General features: G+C 38.1%; 1 protein-coding gene across 1 annotated transcript in view; it reads right to left on the bottom strand.

The window, feature by feature from the left end:
* SLC2A13 (solute carrier family 2 member 13) overlaps positions 1-20437 on the bottom strand; it is a 355929-nt gene that overhangs the window by 68759 nt on the left and 266733 nt on the right. The window contains exon 7 of the mRNA XM_038577277.1: positions 1009-1134. Coding sequence (XP_038433205.1) covers positions 1009-1134 — 126 coding nt within the window. The remainder of the gene's footprint in view (positions 1-1008; positions 1135-20437) is intronic.

Consider the following 20437-nt stretch of genomic DNA (forward strand, 5'->3'; position numbering starts at 1 on the left):
ACATGAAAAGATGCTCAATATCAATAATCATCAGGGAATGTAAATCAAAACATGACACAGCACCTCACATCTGTCAGAATGTCTAGTATCAAAAAAATAAGATACAACAAGTGTTGATGAAGATGTGGAGAAAAGAGAAACTTTGTGCATTGTTGGTGAGAATGTAAATTGGTGCCTATTATGAAAAACATGGAGGTTCCTCAAAAAACTAAAAATAGAAATACCATGTGATCCAGTTATTCCTCTATGAGGTAACTACCCAAAGAAAAAACAGTAATTTGAAAAGATAGATCTGGGATCCCTGGGTGGTGCAGTGGTTTGGCGCCTTCCTTTGGCCCAGGGCGCGATCCTGGAGACCTGGGATCAAATCCCATGTCGGGCTCCCGGTGCATGGAGCCTGCTTCTCCCTCTGCCTGTGTCTCTGCCTCTCTCTCTCTCTCTCTCCCTGTGTGACTATCATAAATAAATAAAAATTAAAAAAAAAGAAAAGATAGATCTATGCACCCCAATGTTTACTGTAGCATTATTTACAATGGTCAAAATATGGGAGCAGCCCAAGTGTCCAACAATAGATGACTGGTTAAAGATGTGGTATATGTACACAATGGAGTATTACTCAGACATAAAAAAATGAGATCTTGCCATTTGTGACAACATGGGTAGAACTCGTATTATACTAAGTGATGTGAGTCAGACAGAGAAAGACAAATACCATATGACTTCATTTATATGTAGAATCTAAAAAACCCACAAATGAACAAACTAACAAAAAAACCACTCTTAAATACAGGGAACAAACTGGTAGTTGCTGAGGGACGGTTGGTTGGGGAATGGAGGAAATTGACAAAAGGAATTAAAAGTATAAATTTCCTTTACATAAAATAAAGAAGTTATAAAATAAAGAAGTCACAGAGATGGAATGTATAGCATAGAGAATATAATCAGTAATAAAAAGATCTCATTCTGAAATTTTGTTTTATGTTCTTAAGGTTATAAGAGGTGACATACCTGCCCCAGGCTGCCTCATTTGTAGATGCTTTATTAACTGGAACACAGGAGGAGTCAATTACAGTTGATTTGTTCATCTTGTAGCAGAAACCGCAGTCTGGATCCAACATACATTCATTACAGTAACTGTAAAATAAAGAGAGTTTTATCATGTTAAAGACAACTGGTGTTCTTCTACATTTTCCACTGTACTTGGCAGGAAGTTTGGTGCCATGGCACTCGTCTTAGCCATGGCAAAGTGACACATGTGGAGGCTGGTGAGAGGGGGAAGGTATTCGCCACCTGACCCTCCCCTTGCTACAGCAACTGCAGAAGCCACTTTGAGATGGAGATTTTGATCTGAGACACTGGGTGTAAAAGAACCCCAGCTGTCCCTCAGCAAATAAACTTTTGCTTTTCTAAGCCACTAAAATTTGTTCCCAAAGCATGGACTGGCCCAATTTGACCCAGCTGAGTGGTTCCAAATTGTACCAAAGCATTCATTTCTCTTAACTGTCTGTATTACATACCCTATCTTTTAAAAGTGGAAAATAACATTTCCCAATACATACTGAAATAGAAAATTCAAAGAATGGGATGCTTGGGTGGCTCAGCAGTTGAGCGTCTGCCTTCGGCTCAGGGTGTGATCCTGGGGTCCTGGGATCGAGACCTGCATCAGGCTCCCTGCAGGAAGTCTGCTTCTCCCTCTGCCTATGTCTTTTCCTCTCTGTCTCTCTCATGAATAAATATATGAAATCTTAAAAAAGAAAATTCAAAGAATGAAAAAAATATATCTGAAAGAAAAAAGTTAAAAAGAAAAATACCACCACCCAATAACGGTCCCTGTGAACATCTGGTAGACATCCGTACTTTTAACAAATCTATACTGAGTATCAACTACATGTTACGCTTACTTTAAAATAAGTTGGCATAGGAAAAAAAGGCCACCTTTTCTCTATGTTAATTACATCTACTGATTGGATCACAGAACCATAATTAAATAATCACTGCTCACCTAACAGCAGTATCCTAACTGCAGAAAATTCTAAAGAGGCAAAATCCTTTAGAGGGCAGGGTTTTCCAACCTATGCCTACAAAGTGCTCGCAAATGTGTTTTCTTGCTGTCAAACTCATTTGCCAGACAATTCTGGAGTCCCTAAAACATGGAAGGCACACATAAGGTGTTGGAGACACTAAGATGACTAGGACAAAGTCCCTACTCCTTGGCCAATAAAAGACAAAGACAGGAACAGATACACAAATAAATAATGTCAGTGTAACAGAAATTAGTGTGAACTACTCTAAGGGCAGAGGCCTGTTCATCTGTCCGTAAGAGCTGAGGATAGTTTGGGAGGAGATATTTGAAGTAGATCACATAAAAGAAATTTACCAGGCAAAGAGGTACAGGAAAGGGCATTTCAGAGGACCATTTATTCTACAAAGATCAGTCAGTATAGACTTATTATTTACTGTGTACAAGTAATTATACTATGGGGTGTGGAGGGAGAAACAGGGTAAGTACTATGGCCAGTTATTCAAAAAAGGTGTGAATCCTTAAAATCAAAATACTTTTTTTGATTAATTTAACTAAATGGGCAAACATTGCATTGTTTAAAAATAAGATTATCATTTCAGTCTCCTTCTGTAAACTTTGCCTTTGCAAACAGCCATCCTTAATTTTAAATAAGACTTCAGACCCCTTGAGGCATAGCTTGGAGATACTGAGGACTCCATTCCAGATCACTGCAATAAAGCAAATGTCACAATAAATGAATTTTTTGGTTTCCCAGTGTATATAAAAGGTACGTTTACTCTATACTGTAGTCTACTGTAGGTATAACAGCATTATACCTAAAAAAACAATGTGAACATCTTAATTTAAGAATACTTAATTGCTAAAAAATGCTACCATCACCTGAGCTTTCAGCAAGTCAAAATCACTGATCACCATAATAAACATAATTAATGAAAACGTTTGAAATACCGTTAGTTTCCAAGATAGGACAGATACAAAGTGAGCAAATGCTGCTGGAAAAATAGTGCCTATAGACTTGCTTCATGCATGGTTGCTGTAAAACTTCAATTTATGAAAAACACAATATTCTGTGAAATGTAGTAAAACAAAGTACATGAGAACGAGGTATGTCTGTACTAAATGCAAAAGAGAGGCCTTTTACAGCTTCCTGAAAGGTCAATATACTTTAGAGAGGTGATACAGCTAGTAAATATAAAAGTGTCCACATCTGTGATAAGCAAAATAAACAAAACAGGAAGCGTTAGAAGTACTGTGAACTTCTGGCCTTCACAACTAGACCGGGCTAATTTGCAGAGGAAGGGAATTCCTACTAGTACTTTGTTGGCTTATTCCACCCACGTGAGAAAGAATCTAATGACCCTGATTTTTCCAATGGCTTTATATGATACTTATTTGGGAAAGGTCAACTCATCCAGTTGTATAGAAATGACTCTATTTTTAAAAAAATAAGTAATTCTGATAACAGGCCAAAAAAAGGTAATGATGAAGGCTGAGGGGTATGGAGAACCTATCAGATGTGTGTGTCAGACATCACAATGTGTCATTCATGATGCTTCGCCTCTTCCATCACTCATTCATTCATCCAGCTCTGACCACAATCTCCCATTCTTCCAGCTTGCTTAGAAATAATCCCAGTTCTGCAATGGGGATTCATCCAATACAAATATTTTCTGCTTACTATGTGCCAGGCACTATTCTGGGGCTGGGCCACCTTAGTAAACAAAACAGATTCCTTACCCTTGTGGAGCTGTCTTGGTTAGACCTCCTGGTGACTTCTGGATCACTGACCCCTCTACTTGCTTCCTCTACATTAGCTTTTTACTTTCTTTAGTTCTGTCCTTATCTAGCTTCTTGACCATGGGCCTATCATTTCGATATCCTAAATTTCCCCACCCATTTATCTATCTATCTCACCCAACTAGCAAAAATTCTAGCCATATGTGAATGCAAACATTTGCCTTTTCTATGCCTTCCCCACATAACCAAATGCAGTTCAGGGAATCACACAACAGGGCAGATCAGTAGTTCCTTTATAATACACTGCTGCCAGCCTCCAAAGGATCCTCAACGGTCTGACATCCCTAATAACTTTCTCTAGTCATCTCTATACATGGACTTTTTCAACCACCCTACACAGGGACTATTCTTCAGATCTCTAATGCCCTACGTCCTTTTTAGTCACTTCATACTCAGCTTCACCTCAAGTCTACTTCACATAGAAAACAGATGAAAGTGGTAAAGATGTTAACTATACTCTCATAGCAAACACAGAAACTGTCATACTTTCCTCTGCTCCAGTTACAAAGAGAAATTGTTTTTCTTCTCTATCTGGGTTTTCATGCCATTCCATCTCCTTAGCTCAGGTCAGACCCTTTTGTTAACTGCCCCTCTTTCTCTTACACATCCACTGTTTTAAGGTGGAAGATTAGCTTTTTGATTTGATATTTTTCTTTTTTAGTGTTGGAAATTATAGCTATGAATTTCCCTCTGAACACTGCACTGCTATCCTCGCCTCCCATATTTGGTATATATCTGGTCTTCATTTTCATTCATCTCAAAGAATTTTCTTATTTCCCTTGTGATTTCTTTGATCCACTAGATTCGGAAGTATTAATTTTCACATATTTGTCAATTTCCCAAACTGCTGTTAGTGATTTCCAATTTCACTCCACTGTTACTGGAAAACATATTTAGTATGATTTCAGACCTTTTAAAATTTATTGAGGCTTGTTTTGTGGCCTGACAAACGATTTATTCTAGAGAATGCTCCTTGTGTGCTTAACCAGTATATATTCTGGTCGTAGTGCAGTATTCTCAGAATGTCAGTTAGATCTGGATGATTTGTAGTCCATACACTAATCTTTTTTTTTTTTTGGGGGGGGGGAGGATGTTTTAGACCCTCTTTATTTTTTTTTATTTTTATTTTTTTTAGTTTAAATTGTAGTTAACATACTGTTCAATATTGGTTTTAGGAGTAGAATTTAATGATTCATCACTTACATACAACACGTAGTGCTCATCACAACTGCCTCCTTAATACTCGTCACCCACCTAGCCCATCCCTCACCCACCTCCAACAACTCTATTTGTTCCCTATTTTTAAGCATCTCTTATAGTTTGTTTCCCTCTCTCCTTCCCCTGTTGCCTTCCAATATGTTCATCTATTTTCTTTCTTATATTTCATGAGTGAGATCATATGGTATTTGTCTTTCTCTGACTTATTTCACTCAGCAGGATACATTCTAGATCCATTCACATCACTGCATGTGGTGAATATTTCATTCTTTTTGATGGCTGAGTAATATTCCATTATATATACATGTGTATGTGTGTATACACACATATCCCACATCTCCCCATCTTCTTTATCCAGTTATCAGTTGATGGATATTTGGGCTTTCTCTATAGTTTGGCTTTGTTTATTTATTTATTTATTTATTTATTTTCTTTTTTCTTTTTTTTTTTTTTTGGCTTTGTTTATAATGCTGCTATAAATATCGGGGTGCATGTACCTCTCTGAATTTGTATCTTTGGATCCTTTGGGTAAATAATTAGTAGTGCAATTACTGGATCAACAGGTAGCTCTATTTTTAACTTTCTGAGGAACCTCCATACTGTTTTCCATAGTAGTTGCACCAGTTTGCATTCTCAACAACAGTTTAAGAAGATCCCCCCTTCTCATCTTTACCAACATCTGTTGTTTCCTGTGTTGTTAATTTTAGCCATTCTGTCAGGTGTGAGGTAGTATCTCATCATGGCTTTGTCTTCTCCTGATGATGAGTGATGTTGAGCACTTTTTCACGTGTCTGTGAGCCATCTGGATGTCTTTTTGGAAAAGTGTCTATTCATGTCTTCTGCCCATTTCTTAACAGGATTATTTGTTTTTTTTAGGTGTTGAGTTTGGTAAATTCTTAATACATTTTGGATACTAATCTTATTTATCTTATATTTCATTTGCAAATATCTTCTCCCATTCTGTAGGCTCCCTTTTAGTTGTGTTGGCTGTTTCCTTTGCTAGACAAAAGCTTTTTATCTTGATGAAATCCCAATAGTTCATTTTGCTTTTGTTTCTCTTGCCTGTGGTGACCTGTCTAGTAAGAAATTGCTATGGCTGAGGTCAAAGAAGTTGCTGAGGTCAAAAAAGTTTTTCCTCTAGGGTTTCGATGGTTTCTGTGTCTCACATTTAGGTCTTCAGTCCACTTTGAATTTATTTTTGTGTATGGTATAAGAAAGTGGCCAGTTTTATTTTTCTCTATGTTGCTGTCCAGTTTTTCCAACACCATTTGTTGAAGAGACTATTTTCCATTGGATATTCTTTCCTGTGCTGCCAAAGATTAGTTGACCATATAGCTGTGGGTCTTGATACACTAATTTTAAAGCATCTTAGCCCTTTGTTTTCTAATAGTCCAATTCCACTTAACTTTGTCCCATTTGAGAACTGTCATAATCTAGAACAGGGGTCAGCAAACTCCAGCCTTTGAGACAAATCAGACCACCATCTGTTTTTCCAAATAAAGTTACTGGAACTCAGCCATGTTCACTTGTTTACTTACTGTCTATGATGGCTCTCAAGTTTCAAGGCAGAGCCAAGAAGTTCTAACAGACCCTATATGGCCTGCAAAGCCACAAGTATTTACTATCTAGCCCTTTACAGGAAGTTTGCTGATCCCTGATCTAGAATACATACTCTGATCCTCTTTGCATATTTCTCACTCCTTCCCTTCAAGATCTCTCTTCTTTATTCCTAGGACAACTGCTTTTCTGCCTCTGAGACTTTCCACACTCCTTTCTTCCTGTTTCAGTCACTCCTTGGCTTTTCATCCTTTTCTGTCAAACTTCCATGGTGAATTTTCCTTTACCACTCTTACCAAATCTTTGTATTTCAGTACTTTTATACATCACCTATAAACTTTTACGTCTGACACTTTCCAACCATCTTTCTTCTTTTCTTTTTACCTGTAGGATGCTCAGTACTGGTGGAGAATTAACACAATCAGGTATACTGATAAAAATACACACACTCATAGTATTCAACCATAGCAGGATGCTAACTGCTACCAGGGAACTTTTACCTGTCCCTGGTCAGTGCTTTTCTCCAACTCAAAACTCATGTCCCTAACACCCACAACTCTCCTCTAATCCAATCCTACTTCCCTATACATCTTTTAGAGGGTGGCCTTCTTGCTTGCAGTGAAAACTGAAGGGACTTGGTAGGAATGTTTTCAGCTTTAAACTCAGACATGAGCAAAGATCTCATTGGTTATTTTTCTTCTCTTTCTGCTTTCCAACTTCTCCTAGAAATATACCACAAATAATGTGCAGGCTCAAGCCTTTTCCTTATTGGAAAAACTTGAGAAGCTGTCCTCTCTGCTACTCCATATTTGCCCTCCATACTGGTTCATGTATGTCACTCAGTAAAAAGAGGCCAAGTATTAAACAGTATTCCATTTCCTTCTCACCACAGAGAATCATCTGGACTTGGAGTTATTCAGGCTTCCAGAAGCAAGATCAAATTTCCTACTGCTTCCTCATTCTTGACCTGTAATTTTTTTCATCATATAGACTGTTTTATGGCAAAATTCTCCCAAATGTAACAATATTTCTAACTTCAACTTGACATTTAGAAGGTAACACAAAACTTTAAATATCCTGGGTAATCTGCTAATTGACCTTTTACAGAGAGCATGTATCATAACTGGCTCTAACAAATGGCATGAAAAAAGAGTAACATCTAGAAATGGCTCTTTTTTATTCATGATTTACTCTTTAAGGTTTTCTTGAACATGACCTGATGAATTTATGTCATGTTTTATGCATATAAAAGCTGAGATCTTAAATATGTTGGCACCAGATCAATGCTTACATGCTTATAAGAATATTCTAAGCACAGATGAAAACATTTTTGTGTGAAAAGCAAACTGGCAAATTAGGCCCCATTTATTCTTGTTCACACTGCGACCTGGGGTCAAGTCCTAAATTCTGGACTTCAAGTTTTCTATTTCAAGATCACATGATCTCTAAGAAACTACCCAGCTGCAAGATTCTACATGGAATAAAAGAAAGAAATACATCTACATTAACTCTTAATTCTCACAAACTTTAACAGTGTAAAGTATATTACAACATCTGACAAACATATGACATCTCACAAATATTTACTCTTGCATGCTGATTTCAAGGGCAGAAATTTTAAGTGTGCTCTACCTTTAAAAAACTCTAAATTTACAAAAGAAATAAGGTATTTCCAAAAGGACTGTGCTTTATAGAACGAGTTGCTGAATGAATTAAACAAAATGAGGATTCCTCCATGTTCCAAATTTCAGACAAATCAATATGTAGCACAGTTGGTGGAGACGGCCTTCCTCTTTGTTTTGTGGACACCTTCATCATAGAACTCCAATGCTCTTTACTGACTGGTTTGCAAAATAGACTGTGAGAACTGTATCCCAAGGGAAAAGACCATGTTTATCAACAATTATCTGCAACACCCCATTGTAGGCTGGTTCCTTAAAACATGTTTATTGAATGAATCAAGGCATGACAGCTCTATAAATCAAGGCATCACCGTAGATTCATCAGCCTGTTCAGCCCATTTATAGAGAGTAATTCTGGGGGGTGGGTGGGTTGAAGTGAAGATCTGAGTCATTTTTAGAATGAAATATAAAGAAGGTAAATGTAATTGCCAGAGGGTACCTTAACCTGAGTGGTTTTTAAACTGCTAGAGGCTAAAGCTGACTTTTGTAAACATTCAGTCCACAACCCAATGAAATCGGTTAGTAATTTCAATAATTCACTTTCAGAAACACCAGCTAGAAGGGCTAATTTCCTTGAAGCCTGAAGAAAAAAAAGCGACAGCAAAGCAAGAGAGGGCCCTCTTTTAAATCACATCCTGTGAAATTTCTTAGTAATAGGACATTATGATATTTAGAGAGAATATTGTGGTAAATAAGCATGCCCAGAATTCATGCTACTGTTCTTGATTGTAGATACTTTCACTTGGGGAAGTTAAGATAGCCAATGATGCCACTCTTCTAGAAATTGCTAGGGGGACTGAATGCAGAGCATACTTGACACTCAAACAACAGATGGGGAAGTGTATCACCTAGATAATAATCACAACTAGACCAAACAGTTCATTTCTTGCTGGTTGAAGGGAAGGAAGATTTGTTTTCAATCTCTGACCTTTCTAGAAAGGCAGAAAAGTAAGTGTTCACATATTTAGAAAACTGGTCCTGAAACTTTAAAGTAATTGTTTCCAATTAAAGTAAAAAAGATCAGAATAAAAGGCAGCTGAGTGTCTTCGGGAGAGAAAGGATGGCCTATTTTCATTTAATCAATTGTTTACATGTTTCCCATGGTGCCAGGGGCTTAACCGAAGGCACCTTCTCTCTCCTCAGCAAATCTTTAAGAAATTGATTTGGGTTAATTTAGGACATTTTTAGTTTCTACTCTGTGAAGTCGAGTGTGAACTCAGCCCTCTAAAAAATGGTCCATTTGTTTTTAAGTATGTGTCATTAAACCCAATGAGATGGAGCATTAAGAACAGTGTTTGGTGTGAAAATGCCTGTCTGGCGTGGCCTAGCTTGCAGAAAATCAGCAGTGGCAAGTGCAGCTGCTCGGAAGATCTGCTAGCACAGGCCCACTTCCATTCTCTGGGAGGAACCGTGTTCACTCACTTGTTCCTCATGCGTGAATTTAACACCTTGCTTTGTGCAATCATGTCACTCTGAGTCCTATGACAGCTACTCTAAACTTTCCCTACCAACCCCTCCTCACTCCTAACTGCCCTGCAGCTTCTGGCAGGTGACTTGGAACCAGATGGACCAGACAATACCCTTACCGGGAGCAAAGGGGGCATCCTGTTCTGCTTGTAGCCCTCTGCACGACTGGGATTCTCCAGGAGTACTACAATGAGAACCCTGAGACACCTTGCCTTTCTTGGCCAGGGTGTGGATATCAGGTGACTCCTCTCCTTTATCTGGACTGTGTGGGTAGGGGACTCGTGAAAATTAAAAAAAAAAAAAAAAAAAAAAATTCTGGGGGACATAAATAATTGCTTGGAAATTATTTTAAAAAGCTGGGGACCTACTGGCACTGACTTTATGAAACAAATCATACCTCAGCACTCCATTAAAGCTGCTGAGATTGCCAGTGATTTTCTCGTTGTTAACTCTGGGCATTTTCTAATCTTAATTTATTGTTCTCTGATTTTCCTACAATGTTTCCTCTTTTCCTGGCATTTCTCCTTACCCCTTACCACCACTCCCTTTATGTTTCTTCCTTTCCTTAGACTGCTGTTTCTTATTCTTCTCCTTCTTGGTCCTTTCTACTTTGCTTCTGTTCTTGGCAATGTCCCTTCACTTTGTACACTTTTGCTGGGAAGCATCACCCTTACGTGACATTCACGATCACTGACATGCTGAGACTCCATGACCTGTTTCTCCCATTTGTTTCTCTTCCCTAAGTGCCAGGCCTGTACTTCCAACTGCCAAATTTTCTGGATGTTTCCTAAGTACCTCAAACACAACACATCGAGAGCTCAACTTTTGGGCTTCCTGTCAAACCAACTGTTCTTTTGTGTTTCACAGTTTAGAACTCTGAGTGTGATCCAGAATGCCCACATTCAAATAGCCACGTGGCCCTCAAGTCTATCCCAAAAGTGTGTGTGTAGTGTCTCTGTTCTCCATCCTTACCACTTCCCATCTGAGCTCTTCCAACAGTCTTCTATGTCCCCCTGCTTCCAGACAAGTCCCACAAATCTCCCCTGATCAGATCTCTCTCCTATTTAAACCATGTAATAGTGTCTTGCTGTCTATATGATGGTTAAACTCCTTACTATGGCACACTCTACCCTCTTATGGCAATCTTTTCTTGCTATTTCTCCCCAGGTGCCATGGGCTCCAACCAGTCCATCTGCAGGAGTCAGAGCAAAACATGCTCTTATGCTTTTCATGTACTGCTTTCTCTGGACAATTACTTTCCACCTATTACTTCTTCTTACCTTAACACATTTACTTCAAGGCTCACATCGGGCATCACCTTCTTTGTAAAATTTCTTGACCTTAGCAAAATCACTGTGCTGTCAGAGGCTGACAAAAGTCTACTATAATTACTGCCCATCTCATCCTCTCTCTAAAGGTTTATAATGTGTTTGCTTTCCTTTACTGCACTGTGACCTTCTCAAAGTAGAGATTTTTGTCTAGTACCTCTTTTATTCATAGTGATTTCTAGGCTTCTTAATAGATAAGTGTTCAAGAAACACTTGCTGAACAAGAAAAGTGAAGAATGAATGTCACTTATATTGACAGCGGACTTAGTTCTCTCTGCAGTGCTGTTAGAAAAGTTATACCTTGTTCTCCATATGTTGGTTCATGAGATCACAGGGTTGAAGCTTGAATCAAGCTGTGAATTGTTCCTTGTAATTCGTGGCTCTCTGATTAAATCCATACACAAATGGATTTTGGAACATAGTCATATTTCTCATCTCTTCCCCTTAGAAAGTGAGGCTAAGAATACAATGGATTCCTGAGGTAGATGCAAAAAGGGGTTCACAGCAGTCAGGCTTGTATATTAAAGCAATCACAGGGCAGCCCGGGTGGCTCAGCGGTTTAGCGCCCCCTTCAGCCCAGGGCGTGATCCTGGAGACCTGGGACTGAGTCCCACATTGGGCTCCCTGCATGGAGCCTGCTTCTCCCTCTGCCTGTATCTCTGTGTCTCTCTCTCTCATGAATAAATAAAATCTTTAAAAAAAATAAAAGCAATCACAGGCTCTTGCTCTTTAGTATACTATTAAAGAGGGTGAATTTAACCTATTTGTCAAAGTAACTTTCTTCTTTACCAATTTGTCAGATTAGCTTTCCTTCTTTCCTTCCTTCCTCTCTCCCTCCCTTCCTTTCCCTTCTTTTTAACATTTTCTGGTATTTTAGGCTCTAATTTCTTATAACCCTCTAATCTTTTATGAATTCTTGGACTGGTTCTCCCACTTTATCTCAGAAAAGCACACAATAAATTCTCTAAAGGGGAGATAAAAAGAAGAGAGCTCTGTCTGTTATGTCTGTCACCTTCAATAGGGCTAAGTATTTTATATTACACCACATGAATCTTTGGCCAACATAGTTAAAAACACAAATTTCAACTTCAATTTTGCAAATATAAAATGACATTTATGTGCATATGTTTGTATATGTATATGTGTGTATTTAGGTGAAGAAATGTATATATGATACCAACAAACATACACATTTATATACAACTTTTTCAGTCACTAAACTGAAAGTATACAGTTTTATTTATTTTACTATCATCACCATGTGAAAACTCTTTTATATGAGACTTATATATGTCTTTGTAATTATATCTGTATAAACATTGATATGTCTCTAAAAAGTTGTATAACACATACTCCTGTTATGCATTTCACTAGTCACACTTACCTGACAGGAGCTGCTAAAGCTACCTCTTATATTTATTGAGAACTTGTTACTATTTCAAGGTATAGGGCGGATAGAGGGTTCCTTGTTAACCTCACAGTTTGGATCACAGTGACAACTATAGGAGCATGACACTGAGGGATACCTTCTTTGATTAGCATTGGACATTTTAAAATATAATGGTAAATCCTTAATAGTGAGCACCTCATAAGTATCTTTCCAATCATAGAAACCATAATCGTAAATATTTCCCTCTTCTGAAACTTTTTAGAATTAGAAAATAAAAGTTTAAAAGTCAGTCAGGATATCCCTTTTAGAAGACATAACATTCTTTGATTTCTCTTTCTGCAGCTTCATTACTAGTGTATAGAAATGCAACAGATTTCTGTGCATTGATTTTGTATCCTGCTACTCAAAGCAATCCATGCATTCAATTCAATCCCTATCAAAACACCACGAGCATTTTTTTTTACAGAGCTAGAACAAAAAAATCCTAACATTTGTATGGAATCACAGAAGACCCCAAATAGCCAAAGCAATCTTGAAATAGAAAAGCAGAGTTGGAGGCATCATGATTCTGGACTTCAAGCTATATTACAAAGTTATAATCATCAAGACAGTATGGTCCTGACACAAAAACAGACATGTAGATCAATGGAACAGAATAGAGAACCCAGAAATGCACTCACAATTAAACTTTGACAAAGCGGGAAAGATATCCAATGCAAAAAAGACAAATCTTGCCAACAAATGGTGTTGGAAAAACTGGGCGGCAACATGCAGAAAAATAAAACTGGGCCACTTTCTTACACTGTACACAAAAATAAATTTAAAATGGATGAAAGACCTAAACGTGAGACAAGAAACCATCAAAATCCTAGAGGAAAACACAGGCAGCCATATCTTTAACCTCAGCTGAGTAACTTTTTACTAGATATGTCTCTGGAGGCAAGGGAAACAAAAGCAAAAATGAACTATCTTCAAGATAAAAAGCTTCTGCACAGAGAAGGAAATGATCATGACTAAAAGGCAACCTTCAGAATGGTAGAGGATATCTGCAAATGACATATTTGATAAAGGGTTAGTACCCAAACTGTATTAAGAACTTACCAAACTCAACACCCAAAAAAAACAAATAATCCTGTTAAGAAATGGGCAGACGGCAGAAATTGACACTTTGCCAAAGACAACATCTAGATGGCTCACAGACACATGAAAAAATGCTCAACATCACTCATCATCAGGGAAAGCCAAATCAAAGCCATGAGATACTACCTCATACCTGACAGAATGGCTAAAATTAACAACACAGGACAAAAGATGTTGGTGAGGATGTGCAGAAAGGGGAACCTTCTTGCACTGTTGGTGGGAATGCAAACTGGTGCAATCATTGTGGAAAACAGTAGAGAGTTTCCCACAGGATAAAGTTAAAAACAGAGCTACCCTATTGATCCAGCAATGGCAAAAAACAAAAATACAAAGGGGGCATATGCATCCCGATGTTTATAGCAGCATTATCAACAAAGCCAGACTACGGAGACAGCCCAAATGTCCATGGACTGATGAATGCATAAATATGAATATTACTCAGCATCAAAAAGAATGAAATCTTACCACTTGCAATGATGTGGTTGGACCTAGAGTGCTAAGCAAAGTCAGTCAGTCCGAAGAAGATGAATACCATATGATTTCACTCATATGTGGAATTTAAAACAAAGCAGACGAGCAAAGGAAAGAAAGAAACCAAGAAAGACTCTTAACTATAGAGAACTCATGGTTATCAGGGGGGAATAGGGGCTATGGGTGAAATAGGTGTTGGGGATTAAAGAGTATAATTATCATGATGAGCCCTGAGTAATGTATAGAATTGCTGAATCACTATATTGTACACCTGAAACTAAATATAACACTGTATGTTAAACAATAGTGGAATTAAAAAAATAAACTTAATTTAAAAACCCCAAAAGAATGTGTATTCTGCAGATTTTAGATGCAATGTTCTATACGCATCTATTAAGTCAATCTGGTCCTGTTTAAAGCCAATGTTTCCTTATTGATTCTCTGTCTGGATAATCTATCCACTTATGTTAAGTGGGGTATTAAAGTCCCCTACTATTATTGTATTATTATCAATTTCTCCCTCTATGCCTGTTAATTGTTTTATATATTTAGGTGCCCCTATGTTGGGTGCATAAATATTGACAAATGTTGTATTTTCTTAGATTAATCCTTTTGTCATCATGTTACTGCCCTTGTCTTTTGTTACAGTGTTTATTTTAAAGTCTGTTTTGTCTAATACAAGTATTGCTACCTTTGCTTTGTTTTCACTTCTGTTTGCATGGAATCTTTTTCTAGCCCTTCATATTCAGTCTGTGTCTTTGGATCTAAAGTGAGTCTCTTGTAGCCAACATATAAATGGATATTGTTTGGAGGTTGGTTTTTGTTTTGTTTTTAAATCTGTTCGGCTACCCTATGTCTTTTGACTGGAACATTTAGTCCAATATAGACTTATAGTATTTGCTCATAGGTATGTACTTACTGCCCCACTGGGCAGCAGGCCTGATGCCGGGCTTGATCCTGGCACTCCAGGATCATGACCTGACTCAAAGGCTGATACTTAACTGACTGAGCCACTCAGGTACCCTGAACCTATCTTACTTTTTAAAATTCTTTTTTCTTTGTGCTGTTTGAATGGGTGATTTCCACTATTCTGTCTTCCAGATCACTGATCCATTCTCCTATATCATCTAATCTTCTGTTCCCTCTAGTGTATTTTTCATTTATGATATTCTTCAGCTCTGAATGGTTCTTATGTTTTCTAAATTCTTACTGTGCTTTTCCTAAGTTTGGTGAGCATCTTTGTGACCATTACTTTGAACTCTTTGTCAGATAAATTACTTATTTCCATTTCGTTAGGTTTTCCCTTCCCCTGGGGTTTTACCTTTTTCTTTTGTTTGGAACACGCACCCTGTCCCCTCATTTTGTCTGACTTTCTGTGTTTCTATGAGGCAGAACAGCTACCTCTTCCCAGTCTTGAAAAATGCCTGGTGCAGGAGTGTCCCGAGTAGACTGTGTGTAGTCTAGCAGCTCTGGTAGGCTGGCTGGAGCTCAAGTGAGCAAGAGCTGGGGATCCTGGGGTATATCATGCTGAGACTGCCTGATAGGACAAGGGGAAAGAGGAAGGGTAGCTTGGGATGCACTTTACCAGGGTTGCTTTAGTGGGACAGCTGGGACTGGAGTAGGTATAAATCAAGGGTGGGTCCTGAAGTGTGCCACCCTGGGACCACATTGGTGGGATGGTTGGATCAAGTGCAGGCCAGGGAACATGCCAAAGTATACCATGCTGGGACCTCCCTGGAAGGATAACTAGAGCTGGTGTGGGCTAGAGGTCTGGGGTGTGATGAGGAAGCCCTACAAGTCAGCTAGAGAGCCTGGAGCCTTCCCCTGCAAGTTCTTCAAAATGGAAGGGAAATATAAAAAATGGCTTTTAACAGTACCTCTGACCCTAGAGAGGGTTCCAGTACTTCCTCACCCATTTGGTGAGTGCTTTATGGTTAGTAAATGGGTTTTTTTTACTTATAGTCTAGTTGCCTTTAAACCACTGTTTTTTTATTTGTTTTTTGCTGTGCTCCAAGGCAGGGAAGTCTGCACATGGGCCACTCAGTGATATTCCCCACCTGTTACAGTTTGTAGTTTTGGGAGTAGAGTTCCTACATTTCTTTATATGGTCCCTCTATCATTTGTTGTGCAGAAGCTGTTCAGTCAGCCCTGAGTTCTTCAGAAGGAATTGCTCTACATGGAGGGGTATATTTGTTGTGTCCATGGAAGGAGGTGAGTTCAGGGTCTTCCTACACTACCATCTTGGATGGTTCTCCAACAATACTGCTTTTTTTTTATATACAATTACATAAATTCATGACTTTTAAAATAAAAAAGAAAAATGAAACCAACATATATAAGTGGTTACAAATGATTTATAGATTATATGTTTAAAAAGGGGAAATCAATTTTTATTCCGAATTAACTTTTACTGTTTTAAGTATCACAAAATGAAATTTCGGTATATATAGTATCTGCGTTCTTTATGAATGCACAGTCACATTGACATTAATATATTTTTGTGTACACAAAAAAATAGGTTGTTTTATAGTGAGTACTTAGTTTTTTAAATCTATCTGTGGAAACACTTCTTAAAACTGCATCTCTTTTGCAGACATATTTTTGTTCATTTGTTTTGATAACTGATGGTCCTTTTTTTTTTAAAGATTTTATTTATTTATGAGAGAGAGAGAAAGAGAGAGAGAGAGAAATTGAGAGGCAGAGACACAGGCAGAGGGAGAAGAAGGCTCCATGCAGGGAGCCTGATGTGGGACTCGATCCCGGGACTCCAGGATCATGCCCTGAGCCAAAGGCAGGCACTGAACTGCTGAGCCACCAGGGATCCCTGATAATTGATGGTTCTAATTAAGTATTGCCCAAATACCTCCTTATGAACCAGGAAAAAAACATGGTGACCAAGTCAGTTATATATTTTTCATCAAATACTACACTTGGCACAATGCTTATCATATTTTAAGTGATTCATATGGAGACAACAAAATCAGAAGGACAAATATATTTTCGCTTATATGGATTTGTTTATCAGTTCTTCTATGGTTACTTGGGAGCACTTTTTTATTTTATAGGAAATGATATGTTTGAATGTCAAGGACAATATGAGTCTTGCCTGCAGAGGGAGAAAACCAATCAGCTCACAGAGCCCCAGAATGATGTGTGATTTGAAAGCTGTGCTGTGTGACAGAGATGAAATGAGATAGCACAGAAGTCATCTCCCTGGATATCATCATGTCTTCTGAAAATTCCATTTAGGGTATTCATGTGCTCTTCAAAGTAGAGCCTGTTACATTGACAGAATTTCACAAAATTATAAAAAGTACTGAAGGTGGATGAAACCAAGAGGAATCAGTAAAGTGATGCTGGGGATAGGGGCAAAAATACTAGTATCAGCACACAAAGACTTTTTTCTTTAAGAAAAATACTCAGGTTCTCTTGTATAATTCATCTCCATAACTATAGGAGGAAGCAAGGAAGAGAACAGCTTTCACGGTCTCCATTTTCTCATCTGAGTGTACAGATACAGTCTAATTTGCCTAAATTTTAGGTATTTCTTTGTAAGTGCATTTCATTTATATTTGCTTCTAAATTACTTTTCCATATTTATCTATTTGTGTAACAGAGACTTAAAAACAACCAAACACCCAAATAAACAAAATATAAACTACAATTTAACTTGGGTTAGATACTCACATTTAAAACTTAATAGTTCAGATCATTCTGCTCTCAGGGAACCCAAGATTTGAATTGTTTAAAATATTTTAGAAAGATTTTACTTTATCTTAGCACTTGCTTTTATACCAAAGATGTTCTATGATGATCTTAAAACAACAGGAAAAGAATTTTCTGAGCTGAATAAATGTAGGTAAATGAAATAAATGAGCAAAATTAAAAACACACACACAACTTCCCTAAGTCCCAAATAGACTACAACTCACACACAAAAAAGATTTTTCAGAAAAAGTATCTCAGTTTTAGTGAATGAGTAAAAACACAGCAATTTTTAGACCTACTGGTCTTTGATCATAAGAAATAAGAAATTATTATTCACTTCTCAGAGGTGTGTGACATCCTCTCTGGGCAGGAGCATCCAATTGCTTAATTGGTAAATTTCAGAATGAAGAGTGTAATGGTGTTCTTAAAGAACTGCTCTTAAAGAAAAAAGCTCTTAAAGAAATAAGAGCTGTGTTCTTAAAGCCCAGTTCTAGTGTCTGCTAAGCCATATGATCTTCTAATGTTCACTTAACTTCTTTAAGCCTCAGTGCCATTGGTAAAATGGGGGAAATAATAGCATCTGCCTCAGTTTTGCTAAAGGATAGGAAAGAGATTCCATGTAAAGCTCTCAGCACAGTGGGGACTATTTGGGAAATCGTGGCTACCATGACTATTGCTTTTGAATAAGCATAAGACATGACTTCCAGCTTATGAGGCCAAATACAAGAAACATGAGAGATTTTTTAAGTTTTTTTTTTTTTTTTTAATTTATGATAGTCACAGAGAGAGAGAGAGAGAGAGAGAGAGAGAGAGAGGCAGAGACACAGGCAGAGGGAGAAGCAGGCTCCATGCACTGGGAGCCCGACGTGGGATTCGATCCTGGGTCTCCAGGATCGTGCCCTGGGCCAAAGGCAGGCGCCAAACCCCTGTGCCACCCAGGGATCCCCCAACATGAGAGATTTTAATGATTCTTTCTCTCTTGCAAAAGCTGGAGGGCCATATTTCTTGATACCTGCAAAGTTGACCTTAAGATCTCTAATCACTATAAATTATAGAGAACTAAACCTTGAAAATGGGTAGAGCTCTATTTAGTTAATTAATCCATCCTTTCTGCTGTCAAATAGAACCACTCATAAATATGATGTCTCTCTCTACTGCTGTATCAAAAACTACTAGTAGTCTATCCTTATATATATCCTTTGATTCCTCCTTTGTATGAGAATCTGATTCTTAACTGGGAACATTGTGTTCCCCTTCTTCTTTCAACTGCTAAATAAAAGAATACATTTCCCAGTCTCCATTACAAGTAGACATGGCCAGGAACTAATTCTGGCCCGGGAGAAATACTCTGTGGGATTTTCAGGAAGACTTCAAAGGGAGCTGATTCAGCTGGGAAGCATTATTCCTTCTACATTTTCCCCTTATGGCCTGTTTCAGACATGATGGTAGACCTCCTGCAGCCATCCTGGACCATCCTTGTGAACTTCAGAAGAATACTTACTTGTGTTGCTAAAGCAAAAAGACAGGAGCCTGGATCTCATGGTCTAGTATATTTTCTCTAAATTCCCTGCCTTTGAATGGATTTTACACAAGAGCAAAAGAAATTTCTTTCTCGTTTAAGCCAGTTATTTTGGGTTCTTCTGTTATATACAGCTAAACACAATTCCTAATGATACAAGAGTATTTTATCAGTGCCTAAATGCAAATTTTTATTCACTTCTGAATATTCTCTGAAATATCAGCTTCTGCTCAAGTACTAACATTTCTCGAAAAATGTGAAACTTGAGTTGAGTTCAAAGTGTAAATAAAAACCAACCTAACACATTGCCAACTCTTGACAAGGGGCTTTGTTTCCTTAAGAGCTGGCATAATAACTGGCAAATGGTTAGTATTCAGCAACATAGCCCAATTTTTTTTAAAAAAGTGGGAAAGAGTGGGGGATGCCTGGGTGACTGACTCAGTGGTTGAGCATCTGCCTTCGGCCCAGGGCATGATCCTGGGGCGCTGGGATTGAGTCCTGCATCAGGTTCCCCAGGGGGAGCCTGCTTCTCCTTCTGTCTATGTCTCTGCCTCTCTCTTTCATGAATAAATAAATAAAGTATTAAAAAAAAGTGGGAAAGAGTGTGTGCATTATGACTGCAAATCAGTAATGCTGGTTTTCCCAACAGTCTCAATTAATGTCTACTGGTGGGTAGGGTATTTAGTAAGCAAGCTGGTTCTTTCAAGCTACGTGGGCACTAGAAAAGGTGACCTAAAAACATCTCAGAGTTCATGTTTCACTCCATTAATCTCACTTACCCACAAATGGCTGAGCCTCCACGGTGGGGCACTACTCTTACGTGTGAAGTTTGAGCTTGGTGGTGGTGATGATGATGATGATGATGATGGGGAATGCTGTAGCTTGTCAAGGTTATTTTTCTTTGTGATTCTGTCTTTTGAGGTGCTCATGACTATCTTACCTCAGCACTTCTCTGATTGAGGTGGTGAATTGTTCCTTTGTGACTCTTCCTTACAGGGTAAATGAGCAGTTAAGCTTCTTTTTTTAGCACTACAATTTCTGTTGCTCCAATTTCTCTCTGACAGGATAATTACTAAGTTTGTCTCTCTTGGAGTCCCAGAGATTCATGTTTATTTGAGTTTCATTTATGTGTAAATT

Source organism: Canis lupus, chromosome 27 (assembly GCF_011100685.1).
Source record: "Canis lupus familiaris isolate Mischka breed German Shepherd chromosome 27, alternate assembly UU_Cfam_GSD_1.0, whole genome shotgun sequence".
NCBI classification, from domain to species: Eukaryota; Metazoa; Chordata; class Mammalia; order Carnivora; family Canidae; genus Canis; species Canis lupus.